At 32.9% G+C, this 11915-nt stretch overlaps 1 protein-coding gene across 1 annotated transcript; it reads right to left on the reverse strand.

Annotated features, from left to right (window-relative positions):
- Window positions 1–4415: 4415 nt before the first annotated feature.
- LOC120075465 (glutamate receptor 2.1-like) lies at window positions 4416–11080 on the reverse strand. Its single transcript, XM_039028880.2, has 5 exons — window positions 10663–11080; window positions 8293–9635; window positions 7438–7750; window positions 5694–6100; window positions 4416–4945 (listed from the first exon to the last, which is right to left on the reverse strand). The coding sequence occupies exons 1-5, from the start codon at window positions 10949–10951 to the stop codon at window positions 4571–4573; spliced, it is 2727 nt and encodes a 908-aa protein (XP_038884808.1). The 5' UTR covers window positions 10952–11080; the 3' UTR covers window positions 4416–4570.
- Between the last annotated feature and the right edge of the window lie 835 nt (window positions 11081–11915).

An 11915-nucleotide genomic window follows, 5' to 3' on the forward strand; every position in this document is an offset into this window, starting at 1 on the left:
ACGACTGTACCAGGCTCTTGGTGCTTGTTTGAGCCTATACAATGCTTTCTTCAATCAACACACTTTATTTTCTTCTTCTCCATTCTTAACATAACCATGGGGTTGCTCAACATATATTTTGTCCTCTAAATACCCATTTAGAAAAACTGACTTGACATCCATTTGATGTTCTTTCCAGTCATTTTGTGTTGCAAGGCCTAAAAGCAATTGAACAGTCTCCAAGCGAGTCACATGTACAAAAAATTCTTCATAATCCACACTACACTTTTGTTTATACCTTTTCATGACTAGTCTTGCCTTGTATATCTTGAATTCTCCATTTTGCTTCAGCTTCATATCTCATTTGACTCCAATAGCTTTTTTATTTACTGGTAGTTTGACTAACTCTCATATCTAATTTCTTCTAGTTGCATCAAGCTCTTGATCCATTGTATTTTTACATTTTTCATCTTCAATTACCTCTTCAAAGTATATAGGATTGACATCTACAAATAAAGAAAAATCAACATGTTCAGCATCTATCATTCTTCTTGAAGTATTATAGATATCATGAAAAATTCTTGTCTTCCTTGGAGTAGTTTCTTCATCACTTGTGATGTGTGAAGATGAAGATGAAGCCACTAGTTGAGTTTCTTCAAGCTCCAAGTTTTGAGCATCTTCTTTGCCACTTATGTCAACAAATAATGGACTATGTCTTCATTTGCTACATCCAATAACCAGAATTCTGCTTCATTAAACTTGACATCTCGACTAATAATAACTTTCTTACTTGCAAGGTTGGTCGGGTAGAATTCGTCGCCTAATTCTATATCAAATAATTTTAACCGCTTCCACTAAAACTTAGTAGTGGTAACACGAGTCAAACGCAGGAAACCTTTGAATTTCTTAGTCGACAATTGAAGTTGATTTGATTGCAATTATACGTAAATAGCATGAAATAAATGCACAAAGTAAAAATTTGAAGAAAGCCTAGCTTGGGTTGTAATAAAATTTTCCTACTCAAAATACTTGATCATCTAATTCTCATTACTGAAATTGAATAATTGCCTACACATAACCAATTCAATTAGAAAAGCTAGTTAAATAGTCCTAATCAACTAACTAGTCCAATTCGAATGGAAAAAAAACATGCAAATTTAATTTGTCCTAATTGCAACAAGACATAAGGAATTGTTAGGTGGAATATTTAATTTCACGAGTTATATGTTAATTTAAAGCGATAACCATAAAATCCACAAGCATACTATAATATTATCATAATCTCAAATAAACAAGATTGAACTCAACAATACAAGATATAATTTGGTTCAAAAACCACAAATATATGAAAATATGGAAAAATCTTAAAACCCAAGCTAGAAAATGATACTTTAGCCTATAATTGACATAATGGACATGAAGGAATTGTTTGGATACATAAACAGACGAAAAAGATGAAGAAAATTGAGAGAGGTCTTGCTCAAATTGGTAGGAATTTGAGATCTCTTTCACGCAGTAGCTAAAATTCTTTTTATAAAAATCATGCTGGCACCGCGATGCTGATGAAAATTCTACACATATTAGGTTCGAAGCATCACAACGCTCTAAGGAAACACCATGACGTTGTGTGCTTTTCATGAATAAGAGTCATTCTACCTTACAATGCTGAGCATGGCACCATAGGGCGTCGCGGTGTTGTGCAGGCAGAGGCAAAGCTCGTCATTTTGACCTTATTTTTCTCGGTTGATGCAATTAAGCTTCGTTTTGACCCGTTTTAATTCTGCTTTGTCACAAACTCCTAGTTCTACCTCTTGGGTGCTCGAAACTTATAAAATAACCAAATAAACATGAAAATCCAAGAACAACCTCAAATTAAGCAGAGCAAGATAGTACTTCTTTGGTACTATCATGGGTTGTATAATATATAAGCCTTGGAGTTCTCACTGCACCCCATAAAAATGCACTTTTCATGATTTATCATCTAGTTTACCTCTTTTCTCATCTGAAACATGAGAGTAAGCAATACACCCAAATACTCTTAGATGACTAACAGTTGGCTTTAATCCACTCCGTGCTTCTTGAGGAGTAATACCTTGCACACTTTTAGTTGACGCTTGATTTAAGAGATGAACAACACAAATTACTGCATTGCCCCAAAATTGATTTGGAAATTTCTTGCCCTTCAACATACTTCTTGCAAGCTCCATTATTATTCTTCGAACAGTCATTTGATGCTTGGTTATGTTTTTCTTTAAGAAATCTGCAAAACGATATATTCTCCTCCACGATCTGAACGTAATTTTTTCAATCTCAAGTTGCTTTCATTTTCAATCATTACTTTGAATGTCTTGAAACATTCGAAAGTAGAGCTCTTTTATTTTAGTAGATAAATCTATGTCTTTCGACTATAATCATCAATAAATATAAGAAAATAGCGATTACTTCTATGTGTAGTAGTTCTCATGGGTCCACATAAGTCTGTATGAAGGAGCTTGAGAGGTTTTGATACTCTCCAAGAACATCTTTTCGGAAATGAATTTCGATAATGCTTTCTAAAAATACATGCTTCACAGAGTTGATCTTTTTCAATATTTGACATCACTCTCATCATATGTTGTTGACACATGTGAGACAAAGTGTCAAAACTTAGGTACCCATACCGACAATGCCAAAGTCACGAAGTGTCTTTTGGTAAAGTCTCAAACAAACAAGTTTTTCATAGTACATTTTGATTGGAAATATTTTGTTATGAGACCTCCATTCTTGGATCCGATCTCACATATGCTATCTTTAAGGATAACATCATGTCCTCTCAGTAGAAGTGTCCTAACACTTAAAAGATTTTATTTGAGCCCTAAAACATAATAAACATTAGTGATTATTTTTGCTCCATTATTTGTCAATATCTCCTTTTCCTTTGACTTCGAGTTTCTTATTGTCATTTATCTCCACTTTATTTTGATGAGATACAGCTAAAGATATAAAAATATCATTTCCTTTTATCATGTGATTACTACAACCACCATCAAGATACCATATATCTTTAGCCCTTGTTTCTAATTGAATGTAAGGAAGAGAAGACCTTGATCATTATCCCGCTGCTCTTGCATTAGGCTGGTTTCAGCTTGATTAAAACTAGTCTTCTTGGACCAATAGTTTGATTGAAAATTCTTATAATGTCTACAATTGAAATACTATATGTGAGAAAAATCTCCACAACCTCCACTTCTGCTTCTTCCTTTACTTGAACTTCACCCCCTTCCTTTATTTGAAGAATTTGATTGTCTCTACTCTATGACTCAAAACTTTTAAAGTCGTTGGACTATCCATTTCTGCTACCACTACGTCCACCTTTTATTCCACCAGATCATCCTCTAGAAGAGGTTTGTATATGTAAAACTTCTTCTGAAGGAGTAAAATTAAACCAATTCAATTTATGCTCGTGAGATCGAAGAGATCCCATTAAGCTATTGATGGAGAGAGTTGACAAATCTTCAGATTCTTCAATCGTTATAATAATATGCCCAATCTTCGAGTCGTGATTCTAGGGATCTTTTCGACTACTCTTTGATATTCAATTGTTTATCCATTTGATCTCAATTGATTAACAAGTAAGATAACACAGTTGAAAAATTTTTCAATAGTTTCAGCATCTTTCATTCGAATGGTATCAAATCCAGCTCGAAGTGTTTGGAATTGTACCAATTTTACTTTTTATTCTCCTTCGTACAAACTCTAAAATGCATCATACGTTGCTTTAGCAGTCGAGACTTCTTATATTCTTTGAAAGATATTTTCATCTAGAACGTCGTAGATAACAGATAATGCCTTTTTTTTTTTTTTTTTCTTCTTTTTTTTAATCTTTCTTTCTAGCTTCTCTCAACTTATTGGGTTGTTGTTTTCCAAATATCCTCTATCAACAATATTTCAAATATCTTGAAATCCATAAAGAACCTTCATTTCTTGACTCCATCATCTATAGTTTTCCCCAAAAACGAGGAGGTTGAGGCTGCAACATATTGTTAGAAGACATCTTTCAATCTTACGCTCTGATACCACTTTGTTGAAAGCATTGATGAGCCCACTCTAAAATTTCACCCTGAATCTCACAAACTTTGAAGAGAAAAAAACTTGTTCTCTTAGAAAATTCAAGAACACACAAGAGAAGAATATTGTTCTCTTGAAACTTAATTTACTTCCGTTGATTTGATTTTTCTTTTACTTGATTACAAACGAGGGAAATGATCTCTTTATATAATACTCAAGAGACATTACTAAAAGATACAAAATAAATGAAGTACATATATACATACTATTCATGTACTTGAACAATTACGTGTATTTAGAAATTAGAAATTCATGTATTTGGAAATGTATCTAAGAAAGTATATCCATTATGTATCTAGCTTAATTTCTAACCATATGAATACGGATAAGATTGAAATTAAACCAATAAAATAATTTAAGAATATTTTTTAAACTAACACGTAGATGAATCGTGGATTGTATCTATATTTGTAGTTGTGCATTCCACTATTGAAAAAGAATTCAAATGTATATTTTAGAAAGGAAAAATCTAGGAGAATTTCGGTCAATCTCGTCGTTGACGACTTTCTTGAAGAGCTAGAGCTTTGGGATCTGTACCCAAGAACTTGGAACCCAAGTCCGCTAATGTTTTCAAGATGGAAGAATTAGCTACTCTCCAAGACTGCGGCAATTCTTCATAGAGAAAAAAGACAATGTAAACTACCACAGAAATTATGGAGACACTGGCAGTGATGGCAAAAAGTACCCAAAAACTGTCGATAGTGAGACGGGTGGAAGATAATTCAGCAGCTTCCGAACTCGAACATTCTTTCACCTTCTTGAACCATGTGTTTTCGATTTCCCTTATTCTATCGTCCTCTGTTACCTTCAAAATGGCTCTTGAAATATCAGGTACTAACGGCGATCCTATCGGAAAACCCTGCCCAAAAAAACATGGTATTTCTAGGATGATTTGTAATAAAAAAAAAAAAAAAAAACAAACAAACGAAGAGAACGAAAGATGAAAACAAAATAAAAATATTGCATGAAGGATAAGTGAAAACGGTACAAGTATTTACGAGAAAAATAAAAACTAACCACTAATTAACTAACTATATACCACTAACACACAAAATTCTCCTCCATCAATCTCACTAAGCCACTAGGCCACTTCTCTCCAATTTAGGTAGTATTATCCTAAATAAAAGTCATTAACTTTCATTAAAGAAAAAAAAGCTAATTTAATTACCCTACACTTCCAAATTAAGTTTTCACTAATTTTCAACATAATTGTCAGAAATGGTCCTCCACGTTTTTCATTCTTTATAAATAGGTCTCTCGGCATCCAACTGGCTGAGATACACCATGATGAACCATTAAAACAATTGGCCAAAATGGATGATATTTGTGAAAGTTGGAAAACATTCAATACTATTTTTAACAATTTCTCGATATTTTAAAGTCATTTTTAATGACTAGATCATGTATGTATTTCGCAAAATTCAATCCGTAAATTTGAGAGTGTCAACTAGTATTAAATATGAGTGATATTTTGGAACTTTCATTAAGAATTTGCGAGTGACATCTTTCTCAAATCTATCTTTTAAATTACCTCCAACTGTAAAACGTTATCCCAACACATGGCTGATTTGGTAAGAGAGAGTAGAAAGAGAGGAGATATAACTTACAAAACCAAATCCATCGGCTTTGTAGGTGGGTTCTGTAATAGTATATTGAGAGCAATATTTGGCAAGAAACAACTTAATATAAGGGATTTCATCCACAGCCGCAGAAATTCCTCCATTGTTGCTTCCTTTGAGAAAAAGTTCATGCATTTGTTCTGCAGATTGATAAGTTTTTAGTTGGAAATCATGGAACTTCAACGACTTAAGAATCTCGTACACGAAAGAACCTCCTTGATACCCAACATTCTCTCCATTTTTAAGAAGCTGATTGATATCAGTTACCGTGGGTTTGAGCTCTTGAACCGTCAAAAGTGAAGCCAAACTTGCAGTGTAACTTTGTGTAATGATGAGAACCACAAACAACCATATTATCACCACAAATTTGGTCCAATTATTGTATGTACGCTCTCCTAAAAATTTATAAGATTATCCAAAACGATGGATTATAGTAAATTTAGTTATATCAATACTGTTAGAAAATCGACAACCAATGATAAACAGAAAATGTAAATATAGAGAACCAATACATAGATTTACATTGTTCGTATAGTGTGTTAGCTACGTTCACTTTCACAGGAAGAATGCAATTTATTATTAGAAAGAAAATTTTAGATTCGAGAATCAGAGGCATCATTAGGGTTAGAAAGTTTATATAGTGCGCTATTCTACCGAATGTAGAAACATAGTGTCAAACAAATCAATTATTGTTTCGTGGAATGATCACTTGTCACACCCTACCCCAAATTATTTTACTCTATTTTATCTTCCCAATCATATCTTTATCCAATGTATTTTATCTACCAGTAAATCATTGACTTTCAATTTCTCCTATATCCAAAAATATTTGCCACCATGACTAATGATGCTCCTACAATGCTTTGCACATAATATCCATTTACCACTCATGTCTTGCATAATCTTATTGTTTTGATACTAAAATATCACACCACATGTGACATAACACCTTTTGTATGTACATTTAGCTAGACATTTAAGTGATTGTTGATGTGTTCTATGTTGTAATGTAAATGATAAGTTCATGAAAGAACGAGAAAAGTTAAATCTAAAGATAAGAAAAGTTTTAATAGTAGATTCCGTTGCACACCCGAGGTCAATCGTCTCACATCTCGTCTTGAGTTTGGTAGGGTAATCTAGGGCGAGGTGTGACACCATTGCCTTGAAAGCAATTGTAGCATAACCTTGGTGTTAAACATCTCACCTCGATTGTTCCCTAAGGTTAATATATCATTCTTGACAGATGAGCACTTGTGGGAAAAGAGTTGGAAATAAGAAAAAACTTCACTCAAAGAAAATCAAAGAGATGAAAACAAAGAGAAGAAGAAATTCGTATATATCCAAACAAAAATCTTTGTCTTCTAGGAAACTCGAAAAATAGTTCAAGTAATTTTAAATCTATAATAGTCAAATAGTTTTAAAATATTAGATCTACTGTCAAACGATTTTAAAATATTAGATTTATAACCGTCAAATGGTTACAAGATCTGTAACCATCGAAACATCTTTTAGATTGTAACGTTAAAATGATCATAAAATTAAAGAAAGAAGTCATTCTAATGGCAAGTCATTCCCAATAAACAACATAAATATGAATACAACTTAAGGTTAGGGGGTGTTTCCCTCAAATCCTACCAAAAAGACTTGTTTGGTTTGTTTGGAGTGCTAATTAATAATTTTAAGAAATTCCAACAAACATTTTATCAAAAAAGGTTAGAGATGGATTACTTACGATGGGCGAAAACCATAGTGGAAAAAGAGTACCAAAGGCTGTTACAAATTTGATCAAGAACACGTCCATGAAAGTCCTCGTTGACTCGATGTTCAAGTATCCAAATAATAACGGCCACGAACACAAAGGAGCTACCTATAAGAGCCCATAACTTCCAAGTAAGAGGCTTCAAGAAAACCCACGCATTGGTGTTCTTGTTTCTCTTCATCGGCACGACCGTGGCTACGCCGGATTCTGTGAATGGCAATGTATAGTCTATGTACTCAGACCTATTGGCTCGGATCGTTATGTCACCCACAATAGCATCAAACTTCTGATCAAAGTCATTTAAGATATTAAAAAATGAACTTAGGTGCAACTTAGATTGTACATTAATAAAAATTTGTCAGGAGACAAATATTTTTTTTAAAAAAAAATTGGACTATTTTTATTTTTTTACATGAGAAAAGGAGATACATGGAGATCGCACCTAATCATGGTCCTATTAACAATGCCTTCATTCAAAGAAAATTAAACTTTTTATGCCCACAACTAATGACATCTTTGAAAGTAATTTAAAAATAGTTAAACACTTAATTTGTTATTTTCAATATCATTCAAAAAAATCTTTTTATTCATTTAGAATGTATTTAAAATTGTAAAATTAAACATTGAACTGAAATTTAGTTTTTGATTTCAAAATTATGTTTTTTTCTTTTTTTCAAATTTTTTAACTTCATAGAAATATGTTTATAAGCTTGCGTGCGCGCGCATATATATATATATATATATATAAATCAAATCCCGATTTCATAACAGATTGAAAGTATATATTCACAAAATATGTATAGGGAAAATCAAAAGTTTGATACTAACCCCAAGGAAGAGCTGATGAGTCAAGTCATTGTAACTACCACCAGGGTGTGCATTAGATTTGTCAGTAGGAATAAACTCATAAGTAATAGCATAAGGTAAAGCTTCAATCACAGCCTTAAACACATCAATGCAATATCCTTCTACATCAATTGTTGCATTTGTTTTTGGATCACGAATCACATTTACAAACTCCCAAAATCCATCCTTTACTGGAACCCCAACTCTTAATTTCTTCCCACTCGTCGGAATCTCCCACCCTTTCGGCGCTTTCTCTATATCTCCTGGCCAGATGATCGGTCTCAATCCATTTGAGTACCGTAGATTCGTCGTCAGCCCAGTTTTTGGCGACCAAAACCCGACGTTCCTTTTATTGTTACCAACCACGTTCATTATCTCGAATACGAAAGATTGTAATTGGCCATTGACGAGATTGAACTCACCAGCTAACCCTCTAAACCTAACATTTGACAATGCATCTCGCAACTTGGCGCCATTTTGATTGACGCCGAGGTTGTGGAGATAGTTTGATGGACACTTCATTTTCATGTTCGTAAAAGTAATATTATTGGGCTTGCTATATCGAAGATTGTCGATACCGGCCTTCTCAACCGCGATGGCTAGTGCCCAAGCTGCATCATAAGCCCATAACCCAAACACATTCAGCTCAGGAATTTCCTCTATGGTTGGATAGTAGCTTAAAAATCTCCTCTGCCAACTACGTTTAAAGGATTCAAGGCGTTTGATTCTTGGGACATAAGTTCTTAATCCCAAAACTCCTTGCATTGATTGATCAAGAATTGAGGGTTCTATTGAATCAAACTCATTTGTGATAGCATTCATCATTATCCAAACGTAGCCTCGACCCATCATTCCCTTCTTTCTCGCCATGGTGAAGAGTCTTGAAGCAAGGTCAGGTAACATGTGCACCACAAACACTCTAGTTTGCATTGTCATTAAATTGGAAAGTTTCAGGTCGATCTCGTCATCAGTGGCGGTGGGAGAGATGAGGCTTTGGTATGGCACGTTTGCATCTACATCTTGTAGAGCACCGACAAGGTAAGGGATGATACCGTCGCCAAACTCGTCATCGACGTAGATTGGGACAACTTGTCGCCATTTAAAGGTCTTTATGATTGCTGCAATGGCTTTCACCTGAAAGGAATCAGCTTGGGCAACTCGAAAGAAGAAAGAGCTGCGATGGGATGTGAGAGAAGGTCGTGTCGCTGAAAATGAGATGATCGGAACTTGTGCTTTGTCTCCAACGTCGATTATGAAACTTGCTTGCATCGAAGTTGTTGGACCTATAATGCTTTGTACTTCCTCTTTCTTTATCAAATCTAAAGCTATTGTTCAATACATTCATTCATTTAGGTAGTTTACAAAATTTTTATTTATTTATTTATTTTTTGAAAAAGATATGTAACGTGATATCTCAACTATATCAACACAACTTTTATTATTCAAGGATGTTACATCATTTTTTTTTTGACCAATTGCATTTTTAGCTCCTAAGTTTTGGAGGATAGATAATTTCAAAATCATGAAATCATGATTTTAAGTTTAGAAAAGAATTCAATTTAGTTAATAGAAGAAGGGTAAGAAAATCATATGACTACCGTGATCATCACTATCCTTGCCATTCTCCTTTTAATTTTAGTAAACTTCTACGATGGAACTATTCCTAATAGTATTTTGTCATTGATAGATGTCAGATTTAGTTACGATTAGAAAAAATTCCACCTTTATCCTTAGATCCCTTATTCCTTCAATTGGAAGTATTGATCCAATTCAAGAAAATTATGTTTCGTATATCAGTGATCAACTTCTATTGGTGATAGAAGTCATATATTAGTAATATCGTTAAAGTATATTATTGGTGGAAGTCTATCATTGAAGAACAATTTAAAGTGCCCTGAGAGGCAACTTAATAATTCTAACATTTTTACAAACTAATTTTCTATATTTGCAAGCTACTTTAGAATTTGCCATATTTTTGCCTTGTTTTTCTAGTTGTATAAGAGAAAATATTTAAGTATTGTCTAGGTTGTACCTTTGTACATCCCAGACAACTATCCAATTAAAACTTGCCATGTGTCAATTTAAAAAAAAAATATTTATTATTTTGATATTTTGTGTGTAAAATGTTCATAGGATTAGGTTTAAACTAGCTAGATTTCACCTAATAGTTTCTCTTGTGAAAAAAAAAAAAAAAGAAAGAAAGAAAGAAAAAAACTAAATTTAAATTTTTATATGACTTGTTTTTAAATCAGGCATTTGAATTTTAGATAAACCCAACACGTTAGTTATTTTATCTAGTAACACAAGTACTAATCAAGAAAGGATAAACAAAATATGTGATCACAAACAAACCTGCGACAGCTGCACCAACAACTGTGCCATTTGAGTCAATGGTGTTGAGAATTACTCTTGTCTTGTAATGACTCCGAGAAGAATAGAAATCAACGAGAGCCATTGAAATACAACTCAGACCCATCTTTCCAAAAGTAAAATTAAAATCCAAAACCACACCTACCTTCACTTTCGCTGTTGCCGCTGTCGCCTCCTCCTTTTCTGCCATCGCCACAGCCAGTAATATATTAAGGAGGACAACGAGCACCAACACCCTAAAACCATCTCTCAAACCCTTATGTTTCCCCATATTATCGTTTAATTTTTATCATTCCACAGTATTAATACATTGGTGGATGAACTATGTATTTATACAACTGAATTTCAAGAAAGTGGGAGGAAGAAACTAGTTGAAATATTCCTAACTATTTACATTAGTATGATCAATATAAAGAGAGAGAAAAAAAAAAGAAAAAAGAAAGAAACAATATCATGTATGATATGGTACGAAGAGATTAGTTAATGTGTAATATTGATCATACCAAATCAAACTCACTTTGTTTCTCACCATAAGAATATATATATATATATATTTAATGATGGATCAGAAGTTTCTTTGCACCACTTAATTATAAATGGAGAAATTTGTTCAGAAAAAAAAAAAAAAAGAAAAGAATGGAGAATTAAATATTAATGATAAGGTTGAATTTTTAATTTTAATTTTATTTATATTTATGTCACATTTTTGTTGGAAAGTTTTGAACATCTAACATCTTGGTTGAAATAGAAATGATAATATATAACTTCACTAATTGATCTATATCATTCAGTTTATTAACATAGCTATCACACTTTCAAAAACATGTGTCGAAGTAATTTACATATTTGAGAATAATACATTGATCAAAGAGTTATAATCATCCTCTTTATCATGACTTCCATTTCCAAATTTGTACAATTCAATAGCATGAAGAAAATATTGATGCACAAAAAATGGACCTCAACCATACAATATTACTAGACATTGACATTTTAAGATAACAAAAAATAATATAATGATGATGAGTTTCTAATTATACATCACCACAAGATTAACATTGAGAAAAGTCTAAGCCATAGCAATTAGTAAGCCTTTCTTTATCTGAAAATGATACTTTATTAGTCGTATGTGAGAAACATATCGAAAAAGAACAATAGAAGACAAAAATTTTAAGTTTCTCACCAAATTATGGTCTTACTCCCATAAGATTTCTTCTCTTTTTTTCTTGTTTGTG

The sequence above is a fragment of the Benincasa hispida genome, chromosome 4, assembly GCF_027475165.1.
Source record: "Benincasa hispida cultivar pf3 chromosome 4, pf3_genome.v1.1, whole genome shotgun sequence".
Lineage (NCBI taxonomy): Eukaryota > Viridiplantae > Streptophyta > Magnoliopsida > Cucurbitales > Cucurbitaceae > Benincasa > Benincasa hispida.

Bases quoted from the DNA above. Each gene is read 5' to 3' on its own strand.
- LOC120075465 (XM_039028880.2), bottom strand. From the start codon at position 10,951: ATGGGGAAACATAAGGGTTTGAGAGATGGTTTTAGGGTGTTGGTGCTC. The intron at 7,751-8,292 runs GTTAGTATCAAA...GACTTTGATCAG, and splicing joins CTCATCAGCTCTTCCTTGGG to AAGTTTGATGCTATTGTGGG. The intron at 6,101-7,437 runs GTAAGTAATCCA...ATAAATTTTTAG, and splicing joins CACTATGGTTTTCGCCCATC to GAGAGCGTACATACAATAAT.